The following is a 20,082-nucleotide window of genomic DNA, read 5'->3' as shown; positions in this document are numbered from 1 at the left end:
TTAGAGGTAAAATAATGGAAATAAAATGTGCTTTGAAGTGTTCAGAGCGTAGTGACTGAGGTAATAGATATAGAGAGGGCTGGGGCGGCTAACTGGAATGGTTGATCAGATTAACTGCCTGAGGAAGAAACTTTTAAGATGCAATGTAATTTTTATTTTAAAAGTGTTAAAGCACTTTGCAATTGACTCAATGTCAGGTATTTACTAATACAGACACTAAGAAATTGAAATCATACATCATTGCTTTAAATGCCAAGTTAAAAAAAAGTTAACTCAGTTCATCAAGTACGTGGGCATTTTCAAATTAAATTGTACTCAGCATGACAAATGACAGGCTTTGCCTAGAAACACCGATCTGGTTCCTGTATCAGGAAAACTGTGAGACAATAATATTCCCTGTATAACATTTTTTTGGTAGAATGCTGGAGGACTTGTACCATCTTGGAGCAACTGCTGATTGGGCACTCCTGCAGAAGCATGCCTTTAGTTTGTCTAGACTTGTGTAGCACTCCAGGTCTTCACTGTCGTTTGGAATTCAAAGTTCAAAGTAAATTTATTATCCAAGTACATATACATCACCATATACAACCCTGAGATTCATTTTAGTGTGGCATTCACAGTAAATCCAAGAAACACAATAGAATCAATTAAAAGACTCAACAGGATGGACAAACAAACACTATTCAAAAGATAACAAAACTGTGCAAATAGAAAAAAAGAAATAATTAAAAATAAGCAATAAATACTGAGAACATAAGACCAAGAGTCCATGAAAGCGAGTCCTTAGTTTAACAGAAAAGTTCAGTGATGGTGCTGGTGAAATTGAGTGGTTATCCCCTCTGGTTCAATAACCTGATGGTTTGGGGAAATATCTGCTCCTGAACCTGGTGGTGTGAATCCTGAGAGTCCTGTACCTTCTTCCTGATGGCAGCAGCAAGAAGAAAGCCTGGTTTGAGTGGAGGGGCTTTCCTGTGACAGGATTCCCTGTAGACATACTCAATGATGGGGAGGGCTTTGCCCATGATGGGCTGAACAATATCCAGTACTATTTGTAGGCTTTTCCATTCGAGGGTATTGCTGTTTCTTTACCAGGCCGTGAGGCAACCAGTCAAATATTCTGCAACACACATATACACAACATTGAATCACCATGGATTCAATTTGGCATTTTTTTGAGACTGATCAACAGAAAAAGACTCTTTCAAGTCCAAGTGAAAACAGATCTCTATAAAGTGATCTAAATTAATTACAAATATAAAACACAAAATTTATTGCACAAGTATTCACTCCCTTCAAGTCAATAGCGTCAACGTTTTGGTCCGAGACCCTTCATCAGTGCTGATGAAGGATGGGACAGTGACAAGTGGGTAGGCTTTAAGGCTGTGAGAGCAAGTGCCCAGGAACAGGGTGTTCCTGTTGGGACGAAGGGTAAATCTGGCAAGTTTGGAGAACCTTGGCTACTGAGATATATTGAGGCTTTGATCAAGACAAAGGAAGCATATATTGAGTTTAGAAATTCTAGATTGAGTGAATTCCTTGATGACAATAAAAAGATTAAGAATACACTTAAGGGAATCAGGTGAAAATAAGGATATGAGACAGATCTGCTAGGCAAGGATGAGGAAAATCCCAAGAGGTTAATTCGCTATATTAAGAGTAAAAGGGTGACTAGGGAGAGTAGGTCCCCCTAGAGATCAAATGCAACACACACAAAATGCTGGAGGAACTCAGCAGGTCAGGTAGCATCTATGGAAAAGAGTAAACAGTCAACATTTTGGGCCGAGGTCCCTCATTAGGTCTCTTTCCATCATCTGCAGATTTTCTCGTGTTTGCCTTTAGAGATCGATGGGGCTGCCTCTGCCTGGGCCACAGGAGATGGGAGTTTTTTAAAAAAAAAATGAATATTCTTGGAGTTTAGGGAGGAGAAAATCATGGCTGTTCAAGAGATAAGAGAAATAAGCAGAGATATTCTGGAGCACTCTCATATTAACAGGATGGAAGTGTTTGCAGTTTATGACACATTAGGGATTAGGGTGGATAAATCCCCAAGGCCTGATAGAGTGCATCCTCCAGAGGGGAGATTGCAGGACTCACACAACCAGGTTCAAGGACAGTTACTACCCCTCAACCATCAGGGCCTTGAACAAAAGAGCACAATTACACTCATCTATTGAGATGTTCCCACAAGCAATGATCTCACTTTAAGGACTCAAATTTCAAGCTCTCGTTATTTATTGCTATTTAGTTGTAATTGCATTTGCACCATTTGTTGTCTCCTAAGCTCCTGCTGTTTCACTGATCTTGTTTACAGTTACTATTCTATAGATTTGCTAAGTATGCCCGCAGGAAAATGAATCTCAGGGTTGTATGTGGTGACATGTATGTAATCTGATAATAAATTTTACTTTGAACTTTTAACACGGCATCACAGGGAGGTGAAAAGGGCCTTTTAACACACTGGACATCATCAGTCAGAGCAATGAGTATAGGGGTCAGACATTATGCTGTAGTTGTATCAATAGTTGGAGACGTAGATGGGCCGATTACAGGAGACTGAGACGAGCTGGGTGGGCACTGTGGTTGGCAATGTATTGTTTGGGCCAAAAGGCCAATATTGATGGTGTATTGCTCCATAACTCATCACAGCATATACTATAAACTCTTAAAATTGAGCCAACAGCACCAAGAAACATCTATCAAATTTTCTCTACCTACACCCTTTAAGCAGCACCCACATATACAGGCTCACTCATTCTTACAGCCACATATTAAAATAAAAATCTTAGCTCTATTACATCACACTTAAACTTTCTTCAATAAGACACCAATACTATAAATGCAGTTACCTTTGCTTTCCACAGTGTCATTGATTCCATGGGGAATTCTGTTTACTGAAAGGATATAGCCATCAGAAGTCGTCACCTCATATTCTTCACTAGGATAACCACGGTAGGAGATCAGCTGGGACTTGAACAGCAGACAGCACAAGGTAGTTTGTTAATTAGTAAGAAGAACCCCATGTAATGAAAAAAAAAACAACAGATAAAAACACAGGCCCAGTCAAAACTAGAACCACTGAGGAAGTAAAAGTCATTAAAAATAAATCAGCCGGCTTCTTTGGACATGATGCTTGAGTTGTCGAGTCTATGTCAGCACTTTATGGTTTTGTGCCAGATTGCCAAAATTTACAAGATTTTAAAAACATTTTCATTAAAAGTAAGTCAATGGAAGATAATAAAAGTTAACCATTAATAATGACTTAATATGCATTGACTCACTTTACATTGGGTGCCTTCCACTGCGAGGTAATGTGCCACTCTCCTTTTCCACCCAGTCCTTCTGCTCAGAACCTTCAGCTGACCTTCAATGTCACCTGCTGGTCTTCCCTGATAAATCCTTGGTCCAATTTTTCTAATGTTCTATGGCTTATACTCAACTCGGCTGATTTTTCCATTAACCTCAATTTTCCTCTATCTCATACAATTCCCAGAAGCAATCCAGGCTAGGACATCTGGAGAATTACCAGGTAAGCTTACACTTTGTCTGCCACGACATCATTAACAAGCCAGTGACGGAAGAGTGTAGGCTCAGGTTATAGAGAGACCTCAGGCTTCTCAGTTATGATTTCTCTCCAATATAGAAGAATCACTGAGTGTATTGGTACAGGGCATGGCTTCAGGGCAAAGTGTGAGGGTTCTTTTGCTTTAATTAATTAGTTATCACTGGTATCTAAAAATAACTCAAGCAGAATAGAGTTTGATAACAAGTGCATCTCTATATAAAAATGAGAATTTTAATAATTCCAAACAAGGGAAAATCTGCAGATGCTGGAAATCCAAGCAACACACACAAAATGCTGGAGGAACGCAGCAGGCCAGGCAGTATATGTGGAAAAAAATACAGTTGACATTTCAGGCTGAGACCCTTTGGCAGGACTGGAGGGAAAAAAAGATGGGTAGATTTAAAAGGTGGAGGAGGGAGGGAGAAACACAAGGTGATAGGTGAAACTGGGAGGAGATGATGGGTGAAGTAAAGAGCAGGGAAGTTGATTGGTGAAAGAGATACAGGGCTGGAGAAGGGGGAATCTGCTCTGAGTGAATTACCACAGCCAAAGAGCAGGGAATTCTCAGACCATGTGCATCTCCAATGATGCACAGTTGAAAGATTTTATTGAATCTCAAATTCTTTAAGTCGCCCATTGTCAGGGTAATGTGATGGGAAGGGCAAAGAATAACGAATCTAGACAAAGCGAGAATTGCTATAAGCAGTACAATCTCATTGAAGCAGAAAGATTTGTGGTAATGAACCTCGCTCAAGCTTGAAGTTGCATGCATCAAGAACACATTGAGGGGTTGGCACTCTATGGTTTGGTGACAATTTTAATGCATTCTACATGCACACTACAAATAAGCAGCACTGGCAATAAAACATCACAACATTCATTGGACTGGAAATTCTTTTGCACAGCTCTAGAAAAGAAACCTGTACAGTTCAAACTCAGCTCACTCAGAGTGGAAGAACACATTCCCACTGTTTGATTCTAGTTTAGGAAATTCAACTCCTGACATTTCAGTTTGACTAACTACAGCTTTCTTGCATAAACTTTCCCCCGAAAAGGCACCAAATGTAAGAGTGAGATTTTGAAATTTATCATTCTGAAAAAAATGACAACTCCTATTTATTCACTATAGACCCACTTTTATTAGCCTTGTTTTCCAAAAAATTAAGATACAGCACTCAAACTGCATCCGTTGCCCCTTATTGGATAAGTAACTTCAAATGACACCTCACTCGTCTCTAAAATCAATTGCCTGTAAAAATACAGTCTGTGGGCTTTGCTCTTCACTCACCTTAACATATTCCTGATGGGCAATCACCCAGCCTCTGTGCATTATTACATATCTATTTATTTAATAGAAAAAATACTCCCCCATCTAGAAGTGAACTGCTTGGTTTGTGACATAACCCTTTAAAAGCTGGCTACAAAGATCTTGCAAATAATTACTGTCAGTTTCGGGCCAGTCTTACACAAAAAAAAAAGACAGAACACCCAAAAACAGAAACTGCTTATTTTGATCTTTGTCTAACTTTTCTACAGTGTAACAGGCAGCATGGCCCAGCATCTCCATCCATTTTATACAACTGCTACTAACATCTTGAAGAGATACACAAACGTAGTACACTAGGAAAAAATAATTGTGTCAGAATTTCTTCAGCTTTATTTTCCAGCATAAACATCACTTTCAGAAGCATCTGTAACAATGACTACACAAATATTCATAAAGTAGAAATAACATAAACTGGGCTAGTATTTTAAAGCTAAAGTAACACTGTATCCTTCTTTCAATACAACTTACAATATCCATATATGCTTCGGGATCCACATCTACGTTATTGTGCCGCAAAGCACCTCCAACTTGCATTAGAAGTAGCAGTGCAAAACATTGTAGGGTCATCTTCACTCTATAGGAAACATACAAAATGGATTATTAATTATGAAAGGATATGACATCACTTGCACTGAGATTTATATGTTGAAAAGGGGAAGGAAAGCGAATGAACACACACAAAATATGGAGGAACTCAGCAGGCCAGGCAGCATCTATTGAAAAGAGCAGCCATCGCTTTGGGCCTAGACCCTTCACCAGGCCTGGGATAAATCTCGGAAACAGGCCCCTCCGTCTGAATCTGATGACAGACAAGATATTACAACAATCAAACCTGAAGAAAGAAACACGCTGCATGGTGGTGTCGTGGTTAGCACAACACTTTACAGTACCAGCAGCCCAGGTTCAATTCCCTGCCCCTGCCTGTAAGGAGTTTGCGCATTCTCCACGTGGGTTTCCTCTGGGTGCTCCAGTTTGCACCCACAGTCCAAAGGTGGGCCATTTGGTAAGTTAAATGGTCATTGTAAATTGTCCTGTGATTAGGCTAGTGTTAGATTGGGGGGGTTGCCGGGAGGGCCCATTCTGCACTGTATCGCAACAAAACAAACAAGTTCTAGTCAAAACACAAACCGATATAATAAAAATTTAAATTATTTCTATTAGTCTAAAGATAGATTCCCTCTCACCCCCCTTCATCATTTCCCATTCCCTTTTCCCTCTTTCATGTTATCTCCTTGCCCACCCATTGCCTCCCAGTGGTGCTCTTCCTTCCCCGTCCCCAACCATTTTTCCTTTCTTCCATGGCCTTCTGTCTCTTTCACCAATCAACCTCCTACCTCTTTGCTTCATCCCTCCCCCTCCAAGTTTCACCTGTCACCTGGTGTTTCTCTCTCCCCTGCCCCCACCTTTCAAATCTACTCCTCAGCTTTTTTTCTCCAGTCCTGCCGAAGGGTTTCTGCCTCAAATGCCGACTGTACTTTTTCCATAGATGCTGCCTGGCCTGCTGAGTTCCTCCGGCATTTTGTGTGTTGCCTAACATCTACTCTTTCCTGTTTGAGGAATTAGCATTTGAAATTCTGTTTTTTATCTACCTTTTAAGCTTTCTTCTCAAGAGGAAGGGGAGATAAATGCACCATTACCATAACAGGGACACCAGTGCTGGAGTGATTGTGAATGTGATCAATGAGTGACACTTCCACAGACAAACACAGCCCATGGAAAAGTGTGATGGGCAAAGCATGCAAATATGGCAAATAAATCTCACAATAATGTTAAATTATCTCTTACTACATGAAGTTTGCAACATTTTTGCAAACTTAAAGCAGTTTGGGGATAAAAAGAGATTCATTATACAATTGCTGCAAATTACTCAAATCTCATCTCTCACCATAACTCTATTTGGCAAAGTTAGTAAACACTGCATTTATGTAACAAAGATCAAAAGAGTTTCAACTTGAATGGATACAAGAATGTTGAGAGGACTAGATGGATGTGGAGAGGATGTTTCCTATGATGGGGGTGTCAAGAACTAAAGGGCAAAATTGAGGGGCGATCCTTTAGAACAGAAGTATGGAGGATTTTTTTTAGCCAGAGAGTAGTGAATCAGTGGAATGATCTGCCACAGACTGTGACGGAGGCCAAGACCATTGGCATATTTCAAACAAAAATTGATAGTTTCCTGATTGCTTAAAGCATCAAAGGTTATGGCAAGAAGGCAGGTGTACGGGATTGAGTGGGATCCGGGATCAGCCATGCTGGAATGGTGGAGCAGACTCGATGGGCTGAATGGCCTAATTCTGCTTCTATGTCTTATAGGAACATTTTGGCAATATTTTACACACAACGAATACAAATCTGCACTCTACTGCAAGAAAAAAGAGCCAAATCTCCAAAGTCTAGTAAAAAAAAATAGGAGTAAGGCTTCCATCGCTTTATCAGATATCTAAATAATATTCACGGGTGTTATTTTTTTGAAAACAAAGCATGATAAAATTTTTCAGCAATCACATACAAAGTACTGCACATTCTGACATTACTAATATCGAAGTGTGGATTTGTTCTACACAGTCAGAATCAGAATCAGGTTTATTATCACCAGCATGTGACATGAAATTTGTTATCTTAGTAGTAGCAGTTCAATGCAATACATAATCTAACAGAGAAAAAAAACAGTATATCCTATGACAGTCAAGATGCAGGGCAATAATACTAGAACATGCCCTTTGGCCCAAGAAGTTGTGTTGAACTAATTGAAATATTAACTAGGTGCTTAACTAATACTTCAGTCTATAGTGTCCATATGCCTCAATTTTCTATACATTCATGTGTCTTTAATCCTGACGGTTCTCGTATCACAAAATATAAAGAGCATGCCTGAGATGGCCTTTGGAACTGATACAGGAGTAATTCTACTTCCCTATCTTTCTCCACTGATCTTTTACCCACAGCTGTTTCCAGAAACATAGAAAAGAGGAATTCTGCATTTCATGCTTCTCCTGCCATACATTGTGATCATGACTCATCATTTAAGTCAAAAATCACATTCCTGCCTTCTCCTCATAGCTATGGTGCCTCTTGTGCCTGGAAGTTTACCTACATTGGTCTTAGAGCCAATTGTCCACTATTGACAACCCTCTGTGGTACTAAATTCCACTAGTTTACTGACAAAATTTCTCCTTATCTCAATCCTAAATCTCTTGTCTTGCAAGCTCTCATTCTAGAAACATCAGCCAGGGAAAACATCTCTCGCGAATCATCTACTTGGGCCAGAATTTTATTTTAATGGGACTCCTTCATTGTTCTAAGCTCCAGTGAACACAAACTACCTGACCTCAAATCTCTCTTCATTCAGCAGACCCACTGCCCTAGAAACAATTTCCCTGTTTCTATGTCCATATATAGAGGGCAAATTGGGCAGCAGTTTGGGCAGACTTCTAAGAAGCCACATCATTTTAGTTTAAGCGGGTAAAAATAGATTGTCTCTGACTCGTAATACTGTGAAGAAAACACCTGTGAAGCTCCCAACAGGCACTAGGCTAGACTCAGTTTGAGTGAAAAAGTACATCTTTGTTTATCTGCAAAATAAAGATAACATGGTAAATAGAACGTGGTTATGATACTTTCACTGATTCAAAGTAAAACAGCCAGCAGCAGAAGAGGAAGTTCAAAGCAAATTTATCAAAGTTAACTATTGGCAGTCCTCAGATTCAGTTCCTTGTGGGCATTCACAATGTGTACAAGAAACACAGAAGGATCGATGAAAGACCGCACCCAACAAGACGGACAATTAATGTGCAAAACACAACAAACATTGCAAATACAAAAAGAAAAAAACAATAACAACAATAACAAATAAGCAATAAATATCGAGAACTTGAGCTGAGGGGTCCTTGAATGTTATTTCATAGGTTGTGGGAACACTTCAGTGTTGGGCAGAGCGAAGTTGAGTGAAATTTTCTCTTCTGGTTCAAGAGCCCAATTTCCCTCAGGATCAATAAAGTCTGTGATGGCTGAGGGGTAAAAACTATTCCTGATCTTAGCATCCTTGTCAGCTAATGCCGATGCTTAGAACAGCACCGATTGCAGAGTTAACATTCTATTAATTCATCTAGACCCATCATCCAGACTAGAAACATTGAGAAATAGGGCAGCAGTTTAACTAGATTTGTTCTTATCGGGGGAGCCCTCAGCCTCAGTGACAATCTCTCTCTTATTGCTACCATTGGGGAGGAGGTACAGGAGCCTGAAGACACACATGCAATGTTTTAGGAACGGCTTCTTCTCTTTTACCATCAGATTTCTGAACGGTCCACGAACCCATGGACTACCTCATTATTCCTCTTTCGCACGATTTATTTATTTATTTGAAATGTACAGTCATTTTTTATGTCTTGCTGACAAAAAAACCCAGCAAATTTCACTACATACAAGACCAATGAAGCAGTCGAGGCTACCTCAGTAAATATATTTAAGACAAGGTTCGAAAGGTTTTTGCATAGTTGGGGAATTAAGGGTCATGGGGAAAAGGCAGGTAGGTGGAGATGAGTCCATGGCCAGATCAGCCATGATCTTATTGAAATGCGGAGCAGGCTCAACAGGCCAGATAGCCGACTCCTGCTCCTATTTCTTATGTTCTTTAACATAAGTGATAATATCACTATTACAGAACCAGTTCAATTCTGCCTCTGTCTGTATGGAGTTTGTATGTTCTCCCCATGACCACGTGAACTTCCTCTCGGTGCTCCAGTTTCCTCCCACATTCAATAGATGTACTGGTTAGTAGGTTAGTTGGTCACACTGGTGTAATTGGGTGGTGCGGGCTCACCGGGCCAGGAGGGTCTGCTACAGGATGTTATCTCTAATAATAAAATAAACCTTGTTTCTGATCAACTCTGGTAGGGATTAATAGTCTGATTCCAGTTGTACCTTCTAATCAATGACCCCTCCCATCAGTACACATTAATAGGTATTTTATGTTCCTCATCAGCTGGAAAACATCGTCTGGTATCCTCTAAGCAAACCAATATACTATGTTGACCACATCAGATAGGAAAATTCCCAGTTTGGTCAGGATTTAGAAATGCACAGCTCTTACTGGAGCATATCCATAGAATCAGTTGGCCGTTTTGAACCGGTAGGAAGATCTTTAACCAGTTACATCGGATTGCTGACCTCATGTCACAATATTGCTCAACTAGACAGCAAACCAAAGACAAGCACAAGATCTCATCTCTGTGGTGTGACAGAATGGACCAATGAGAAGGACTGTTTGCTCCAATCAAAATGAGTAACCACACGTGGGGCAGCGGAGTGCAAGGCTGAAATTGCCTAACCCAGCAGTTCTTAAACAATGGCTTACAACACAAACACTTTTCTGGTGGGCTAGACCAAGACGTGCGGTGCCTGGAAACTCCACCGGGAGCAACTGAGAATTCGGGGGGGGGGGGGGGGGGGGGGGGGGGGTGCGGGGTTGTGGTGGAAGGAAGAGCTAGCAAAGGAGGAGAGTGTAAGCTTAGATGAGAAGAGCTTCAGAAAGAGGTCAAAAGCAAATGAAAGGGCAAGAATGTATGGGGTGGGTGACAGCACCTTGTTGGAGGGGAGGGAAGGGGAGGTGGGGAGGCAATGGAGTGAACAGAAGGAAAATTAGACAATGCATGAGCCTGTCATTTCTCAGAGGCAAGAGTCCCGATTCTACCGCTTTGACTGAAAACCGGAGGTCAGCTTGGATAACTGTTCTCCTTTCTGGTGGTAACTTAGTAGTCAATATAACTGCTCTGCTCTCACTTTCTCTCCTGCCACTTAAATCCCAAATTAAGAAAATGTTTCTCTTCACCACCACCAACCTCTCAGTTCGCACACCCCACACCTCGCATATCTACCTTCTACCCAAGATTCACAAACCTGCTGGTCCAGGTAGACCCATTGTTTCAGCTTCTTCCTGCCCTACTGAACTCATATCTGCATACCTCGACCCCCCCACCCCCAGTTCAGTCCCTTCCCACCTACATCCGTGACACCTCACACACTCTTGATCTTTTCAATGATTTCAAGTTCTCTAGCCATGAGCATCTTATTTTCACCATGGATGTCCAGTCCCTATACCCCTCCATCCCCCACCAGGAAGACCTCAAAGCTCTCCTTTTCTTTCCAGACACCGAACCCAACCAGTTCCCCTCCATCACCAGTCTCCCCCGCCTAGTGAAACTTGTTCTTACTCTCAATAATTTCTCCTTTGGCTCATCCCACTTCCTTCAAACAAAAGGTGTAGCCATGGGCACTCGCATGGGTCCCAACTATGCCAGCCTGTTTGTCAGCTACGTGGAACAGTCTATGTTCCAAGCCTACACTGGTGACCATCCCGCACTTTTCTTAAGCTACATCGACGACTGCATTGGTGCTGCTTCCTGCACCCATATGGAACTCGTCAACTTCATCAACTTTGCCTCCAACTTCCACCCTGCCCTCAAACTCACCTGGTCCATTCTCAACAACTCCCTTCCCTTTCTCAATCTCACTGTCTCTATTTCCGAAGACAGCTTACCCACCAATGTCTACTACAAACCCACGGACTTTCACAGCTACCTAGACTACACCTCATCCCACCCTACTGCTTGTAAAGACGCCATCCCTTTTTCTCAATTCCTCCGTCTCTGCCACATCTGCCCTCAGGATAAAGCTTTTCATTTTAGAATGAAGGAGATGTCCTCCTTTTTCAACGAAAGGGTCTTCCCTTCCTCTGCCATCAACGCTGCCCTCAACCCCATCTCTTTCACTTCACGCACGTCTGCTCTCACCCCATCCTCCCACCACCCTACCAGGGATAGGATTTCTCTTGTCCTCACCTACCACCCCACCAGCCTCCATATCCAGCACATAATTCTCCGAAACTTCTGCCACCTCCAACGGGATCCCACCACAAAACACCTCTTTCCCTCCCCCCCCCCCCCCCCCCACTTTCTGCTTCCCACAGGGATAACTCCCTATGTGACTCGCTTGTCATTTCATCCCTCCCGGCATTTATCCTTGCAAATGGGAGAAGTACTATGCCTGCCCCTACACCTCATCCCTCACTACCATCCAGGGCCCTAAACAGTCCTTCCAGGTGAGGTGAGACTTCGCCTGTGAGTCTGTTGGGGTCATGTGCTGCGTTCGGTACTCTCAGTGTGGCTTCCCGTAGATCTGTGAGAAGCAAAGTAGATCGGGAGACCGCTTCGCTGAGCACCTACGCTCCACCTGCCAGAACAAGTGGGATCTCCAAATGGCCACCCATTTTAATTCCACTTCCCATTCCGATATGTTCATGCACGGCCTCCTCCATTGTCGTGATGAGGCCACACTTAGATAGGAGGAACAACACCTTATATTCCATTTGGGTAGCCTCCAACCTGATGGCATGAACATCGATTTCTCAAACATCTGGTAATGTCCCCCAACCCCACCCTCCCCTTCCCTTCTCCATTTAATCCCTTTTCCCTCTCTCACCTCATCTCATCAATCAACTTCCCAGCTCTTTACCTCATCCCTCCCCCTCCAGGTTTCACCGATCACTCTGTGGTTCTCTCTTCCCTCCCCATCTTCTAAATCTACTCCTCAGCATTTTCCCACCAGTCCCGAACCATCGACTGTAACTTTTTTCCATAGGTGCTCCCTGGCCGGCTGAGTTCCTCCAGCATTGTGTGTGTGTTTTTCTTTATTATGACTTACACTGTGAAACCTTCTCAATCCACCCACATTCTCAGGCAGTATAGATTGTGATTTATTGCTGTTCAGCCAGTTTATATATTAGTAGATGAGTTTAGACTTAAGGACCAGATGGGACTGAGTTAAGAATTCTTTGGTATTTAAGAATGCTTTGGTAATTGAGGGTTTGGGAAGGAGTTAATGGTCATCTACCTAATTTACTGTGATGTTATTTGGTAATTTAGTTTGCAAGGGTCTCAACTAAGGGCAACAACCGTTTGCATTGTTAGGGATTTTTCTGGAATTACAGGATTATGGATAGATGAAATTAATTAACATGAGAACCAGTCTTCAGGAAATAAAACCTGCTCAACTTCAACTGAATCTTTAAAGCTATTAAAACTGAGCATTAGCTAGGACTGATTAAACTGTGCAGGAGACGAGAGATGAATGAGCAATTGGTGGTTGCTGAAAACTTCCGGATGAGATTGGAATGGTTAAGTGGCTTTCTCCTTCGTTAGCACATTGCTATAGGCATACTGCTGCCACTCAACGTGCTGTTCAGGACAGGTCTATTTAATCACTTAACATTCTGGTTCGTTGTATATTCAGGAAGCCATTTCTTAATATTGTAAGAAAAGAAGCATATTTTGGCTATCAAGAGTTTGTACTTGAAAGGTTTCAGACCATCCACCAGTATTGAATATTCAAAACAGTTCTGCCAGGTGGGAAGTGCTACCATTGTAAATGTGTATGTAATTCAGTAAAGTTACCTGGCAACACTCAAAATGTCAAAGTGGGTGATTATTGCCATTGTGACTATAGTTATTCATTCATTGTCTTTGTAAAAAATTAAAAAAGTGTCAGGAGTAGAGAACTGAACTGTGTGGCTCAGTTGTATGCAGTTAGTGCGTTTCAAGTTCAGGTTAGAGTTTATTCTCATCTGACCGAACATATACACAACCAATGTTCCTCCAGACCACAGTGCATCCACAAAACATATATCACACACCATCAATATGTTAATAAAGTATAATTCAAAATTCACGCAGGGCACATCTCAGTTAACAGTAAGCAGCTCGCTGTTCTGGTGATAAACTTCAGTGGTGACATGGTATTCATTCGTCTCACGGTCGGAGGGAAGGAGCTGCCACCCAGTCTATTTGTCCTAGTCCTGATGCTCATTACAGCCTTCCTAACAGCAGTGGGTCAAAGAGATTGTGGGATGGGTGGCGGGGATCCTCAACAATGCTCTGGGCCCTTCGTCTGAAACACTGCTGGTAAAAGTCACAAATAGGGTGGTGAAATGTCCAAGAGGCTTTAGTTACACAAGGTGAAGAAATGCCCCACATTCTTACCCAGAGACAGACAAGATCTTAGTCAGAGAAGAGAATCTTAAAGAATAGAAAGACAGAGGCTAAGAAATTTAGGGAAGGAATTTGCAGATACAATAGGGCATTTTAAGTGATTATTAGACAGGTATAGGGAACTTAAAAAAATAGAGGGTTATGCAGTAGGCAGTTTCTAGGGTAGGTGCACGGTCAGCACAACATTGTGGGCTGAAGGGCCTGAAATGTACTGTAGATTTCTATGTTCAGGGTCCAAGATCCTTTAAACTTAAAGTATAGCTTTCAGAAGTAAAGTGGAGACATGTTCTGGAGAGCAGAACTGAAGTAAAGGTAACTCTGAGGGACGTAGAGCTGGAGGAAGTTATAGAGCTAGGGATCAGCAATACCTGAAGGGATATGATTACAATACAATGGTACTTCAGCAGCATTAACTAATTGATAAGTAAGGATGAAGGGTCAAAAGTGGTTGGATTGCCTCATGTTTAAGGTGAGTAGCCAAGACAGTAGAGAAATAATCACATCAAAAGTTTACAAAAGGAGAGATAAAGTCTTCAACTGTACATGGGCTTTTCTAGAGGCCAGTCAAAAAATGCCACTTTGATTGAAAATGTGTTCTGAAGCTTACATTAGTGATGGACATGACACCCAGGCTCAACACATACTTTTGCCATTGACAGTGATAAGGTTGGTGGCTGGGGAACAGAGGTGTATTGATCTGGATGGAGTTCATTTGTGATAACCCCCTCAAAATAATCAATTACTGCGGCCAACGTTCAAGGTACAGAATTGATTGGCCACAGAGGTGAAGTACCACAACTGCCTGGCAGTTAGGGAACTGTACCCAGCAAGCAATCAGTCTTCAGAACACATAGGATAAATTTAGGGGGGATATCCCTGTAGGTAAACTGAATCAGTGGTTTGTTTCTTTGTTCATCCAAGTTTTGATGTGCAGATATACTGAACACCGGCTGATGAAGGCAGGTACGCAATACTCCTCCTTGAGCTGCTGCTTTCAGAGAGCTATGGATTTTCACCTGACATCGTTGCTCCAAGGGTCCTTCTATGCATGCACAATATACTTTCCTCTTATATTTGGCCTCCCAATATGGGCAGCATCATAGAGTATGCTTTACAGCACCTGTTGTAAGATCAAGGTGTGATTCCCGTCGCTGTCTGCAAGGAGCGTGCATGTTCTCCCTGTGACCCTATGGGCCTCTTTCAGGTGCTCCATTTTCCTCCCACATTCTAAACATGTATGGGTTAAGCTTAATAAATCGTAGGCATGCTATACTGGTGCAGAAGGTATGGCAACATCTTCAGGCACTTTCCTCACTGAGTTGATTTGATGCAAACAACACATTTCACTGATGTTTCAATGTACATGTGACAGACAGAGTTAATCCTTAAAAAAGCTTTAAAACTCAACACCTCACATTTGTCTGGATTAAATTCTACATCATTACTCAGCTCAAAATGTCCACCTGGTCCAGAACCTGCTGTATACTTTGATGGCCTTCCTCACAATCTGCAACTCCACCAATTTTTGTTACAATACAAGCTTACCAGAGCACCTTTGTTTAGTATGTGTATAAATATAATTTGAAAAGATAGGTGGTCTGGTAAGCTTGTATTGTAATGAAATTTGGTGCAGTTGCAGATTGTGAGGAATCATGAACAATCTCTCCCCAGAAACAGCAGGGATCCAGAGCCATTCCTTGGGGACAGTTCCCAGCATCTGAACTCTTCAGCCAGCCAACGTCAGGGAACCAGACCACCGCTGGGACAATTTCTGGGATCCTGAACCATCTCCCATAGCAGAGCTATCTCCCCAGGCAAGGCCAGTGATCCTGAACCATCCCATCCGGCAACGCCCATTCCCCAAAAACATTCTACCCCACAGCCACTGCATAAAGGTCCTGTCAGTTTAAGTCATGGTTAAAACCTTGCCGTTGGTGGCCAATGAAACCAAATGTCAACAGAACCATTTAATTAATACTCAGTATGTAAGTGAGCAAAAAAATTAAGATCTGATAAATTGTGCTTGGCATCATATTATGGCAAATTAGACTTGTTCAAATTTCTAAAATAAGCTTTTTGTTCTAATTCTAAATTAATTCACAAATTAGCTCTCATAAAACTGCTTAAACTAGTTTAGATATGCAAATACCGATGCCAGGATGCTGTTTATTGACTACAGCTCAGCATTTAGCACCATCATTGAAAAAAAACTATCAAAAATCAAAACTACTTCTAGGCTTCTGTAGCTCCCTCTGCAACTGGATCCTCAGCTTCTTAATCAGAAGACCACAATCTGTGTGGATTGGAAATAACATCTCCACCTCGCTGGCAATCAACACTGGACTCCACAGGGTGTGTGCTTAGCCCACTGCTCTACTCTCTCTGCACCCGTGACTGTGTGGCTAGGCATAGCTCAAACAGCATCTGTAAGTTTGCTGATGATACACCCATAGTTGGCAGAATTTCAGATGGTGGTGAAAGGGTGCACAGGAGCGTGATATACCAGTTAGCTGAGTGGTGTCACAGCAACAACCTTGCACTCAAGATTACAGAGCTGATTGTGTCCTTCAGGAAGAGTAAGACGAGGGAACACAAGCCAATCCTTGTAGAGGGGTCGGAAGTGGAGAGAGTGAGCAATTTCAAGTTCCTGGGTGTCAATATCTCTGAGGACCTAACCTGGATGCAACATATTGATTCATTAGGAGTTGGAGATTTTGGGTTGTCAACGAAAGCACTCAAAAACTTCTACAAATGCACCGTGGACTAGCTGCTTCACCATCTGGTATGGGGGGGAGGGGCTCAAAATAAATTTCAGGAACTTGTAAATTTAGTCAGCTCTGTCATGAGTACCATAGTCCATAGTCTCCAAGATATCAAGGAGTGGTGTCATTGGAAGGTGGCGTCCATCATTAAGGATTCCCACCAATCAGGACATGCCCTCTTCACACTGTTACTGTCAGGAAGGAGGTACAGAAGTCTGAATTGCTGAGTATGTGCCTTCAGGCCATACTCCCTCTCTGCCATCTATTTTCTAAATGGATATTGAAAATGCTGGGGGAAATCCATAGGCCAGGCCCAAAACGTCAACTGTGCTCTTTTCCATAGATGCTGCCTGGTCTGCTGAGTTCCTCCAGCATTTTGTGTGTGTTACTTGGATTTCCAGCATCTGCAGATTGTCTCTTGTTTGATATTGAACCCATGAATACTACCTCACTACTTTTTTATTTCTGTTATTTTGCTCTACTGATTTTAACTTAACAAGATACAAAGCCTAACGTGTTGCTGAAAAAATGCAAATCTATTATCTGTTGGTGGCAATAATCTTTTTTCAATAGAATTGTGTGCAGTTCTGATCATTACGGGAATGATAGGGAGGCGTTGGAGAGTATCAGCTACAAGGAGGGGTTGGCAAGTGTATTTTCTCTGGATCAGCTAACGGTGGCTGAGGGACAGTTTCTTAGAAAAATGTCAAATTATAGGCAGCATAGATAGGGTAGATAGTCAAATCCAGAGAGCATAACTTTAACGTTCACAAGTTTTAAATGAAATTTACATGTCAAGTTTACACAGAGTCTGGCACGGGCTTGCCAGGGAGATAGTAAAATCAGATACGACAACAAACTTTTAAGAGGTACTTAGACACACGAACAAAAGTAATGGGACCATTTAATCGGCACAGACTTTGCCGAAAGACCTGATCCTATGTTAATAACCGCATCCCGGGTGCCCATTACTAACAGTGACAGTGTGATGCCGAATTCCTTATCTAAATACTTAACTTTTCTAGAAATTAATACAACTTTCTGCCCGCACCTCCCCGCAGAACAACGCAACCAAACAACTCTTACCAACAAGGAAGAGACGAATCCTTAGCGTGCGTGCGAATGGACTCAGAACGGCCCCAGTCACACACGGAAAGAACAGGGCGAGGCGCGCTCCCGCTCGTACTCCCACGCTCGATCATGCGTCATGCCATAGCATGACCAATCAGCGCACGCTGGGCGTTTCCCTTTGTTCACGTCATAGTCAGGCACTGGCTGGTGTGGATCACTGTGTGCGCGCTTCATATGATACATACCGGATCATGTTCGTACACTTAACACTGTACACGGCGTTCCCTACAGCACACAGTACACAAGACTGCCTGTGTATCTTGTGCTGTAACGGGGCTATGCTTGTGCATTTATACTGTATACAAGGCTTTGCGTGTGTACCTATATTCTGTACCCAAGGATTCGTGTGTGCATCTAATCCACTTTGAAAATTGTGTTTGTATGTAGTTATTCATTTATCGAGATACAGTGCGGAATAGACCCTTGGAGGCCAGCAACCCCCGATTTAAGCCTAGCCTAATCACGGGGCAAGTAAAACTAACCTACTAACTGGTAGTCTTTGGAATGTGGGAGGAAACCTGGAGAAACCCCATGCATTCCACAGCAAGGACATACAGACTCCTTTCAGAAGATGCCTGAATTGAACTCCAAACTCGGATGCCCCGAGCTGTGATAACATTGTGCTAAACACTGTGCTACCGATGCTTTGCCTGCCGGGCGAGATGGACTGAAACGGCAAGGTGTCAGGACCAGAGGCGGGCATCTAACGATTCCTGCTCTGTGACTTCTTACTCTGCTGTCCCCGGCGCTGAGGCTGAGGCAGTGTCATGCCATGCCCCGGCCACTCCGGGTTCAGTGTCTGCGAGCTTTGTGGCAATTTGCCTCTGTGTGATAGACTGAGACTGAAACCATGGGGTTTATGAACTCAATTTTGTTCTGAATTGTTGATGCTTGCTTTATTGTTTGCATGATTTGAAGTTATTCAAATCATGTTATTAGCTTCATTGTTTCTTTGAATGCTCTTTCACATCTTTCTGACTATTCCCACTTTGCTCCTGTCTGCAAGAGTACATTCAATGGGCACAGCACTGTAGTGTTACGTATTCAGGCAACAATAAATATATGTGAGTTATGCAAGGGTTTTTATAACAAATAACACGTTTATTAAACACTGAAAACAAACCCCCCCAAAAGTAAACAAACACTAACGTAACCGGAAATCAGCTGATGTGCGGCAGCTCAAACAGTTCTTAAAGCGATATTGCCAAAAGTTCAAAATGCTCACAGTCCATTTAAGGGAGAGACTTTTTAAGGCGATTTAAATTCTCTTCCATGTTGTTTTTCTTCAGTTTCCAAAGTCGAATTCTTCTCACGAAGAATTTTATGAAACGTAATGGCTTAAAGGCACTGACCTTTCCTTTATCACACTGTCCTTAATCTTCTGCTATCCCGCAGAGATTAACACGAGAACAGTCAATGAATTCCTTTCGAATAAGGATCAAATAAGGCCGAACCTGTTTCACCGTCGAAGTTCAATTCTCCTCGATCTTTAACTCCCGAACTCCGATCTTCACTCTCCACTGATTCTTAACTAGCAGTATTGTAAAGAAACTGCTGGCAATGACCTTTTAAACTTTAGGCATTAGATAAAACTTCATCTTTCAACTAAACTGCGTCATCACATTAAATCACGCAGTGGCATGAAGTCAACATGGCAAATCCAGCCACGAACTGCCCCACCCCACAGGGAGGGGTCCTCCTCTTATACCCTGTAAAAAAACCTGTCACATGATCTCTACTGGCGGGAAAATGATGTCACTCCACCATCACAAGACCATTACCTCAAGTCCAGTATAGCTTCAACCCCAGTCACGTGACAAGGGTACCACTGTCACGAGTACGTAACAGTAGCAATGTTTGGAAGAAACTGGTGGTAATAGTTTACAAGGCCCAAGTACAGTATGAACTGGGTTGTGACACATTTTCAGTTCGGTTGTCTATAGCACTACTTCAATTTTCTCTTGTGACTAACATAAGCCATGCTTGTTAATGTTTGTCCATAACATGAGATTTCATTCTTGAGATTTCATTCTCTCTTTGTGTGCAGACCATACTCACTCAGCCTGATAAGCACTTTACAAAGGTTCTGGAGGTCACCTTCATCATCAATGATGTCATCAAGGTAACACTGTGTCCTGGGATATATTGGACACTCGGTCCATTGCTCTTTGCCAAATTGCTGGAGCTGATGCGACGCTGTAGCCGAGACGATTCTGCTGGAATATTCCCTTGTGAGTGTTGATTGCAAGGAACTTC

General features: G+C 42.3%; 1 protein-coding gene across 2 annotated transcripts in view; it reads right to left on the bottom strand.

Annotated features, from left to right (window-relative positions):
* LOC140715323 (putative lysosomal acid lipase/cholesteryl ester hydrolase) overlaps nt 1-20,082 on the bottom strand; it is a 107,598-nt gene that overhangs the window by 23,957 nt on the left and 63,559 nt on the right. The window contains exons 1-3 of one of the 2 annotated variants that reach the window (XM_073027364.1): nt 17,782-17,900; nt 5,358-5,463; nt 2,847-2,967 (exon numbers count right to left, since the gene is read on the bottom strand). In XM_073027364.1, coding sequence (XP_072883465.1) covers nt 2,847-2,967; nt 5,358-5,456 — 220 coding nt within the window. In that variant the 5' untranslated portion in view covers nt 5,457-5,463; nt 17,782-17,900. Of the gene's footprint in view, nt 1-2,846; nt 2,968-5,357; nt 5,464-17,781; nt 17,901-20,082 lie in introns of those variants that run through there. The other variant, XM_073027365.1, reaches the window with a different exon arrangement.

The sequence above is a fragment of the Hemitrygon akajei genome, chromosome 23, assembly GCF_048418815.1.
Source record: "Hemitrygon akajei chromosome 23, sHemAka1.3, whole genome shotgun sequence".
Lineage (NCBI taxonomy): Eukaryota > Metazoa > Chordata > Chondrichthyes > Myliobatiformes > Dasyatidae > Hemitrygon > Hemitrygon akajei.
The sequence above is the reverse complement of the archived record's forward strand: the minus strand, read 5'-3'. Positions and strand labels throughout refer to the sequence as shown.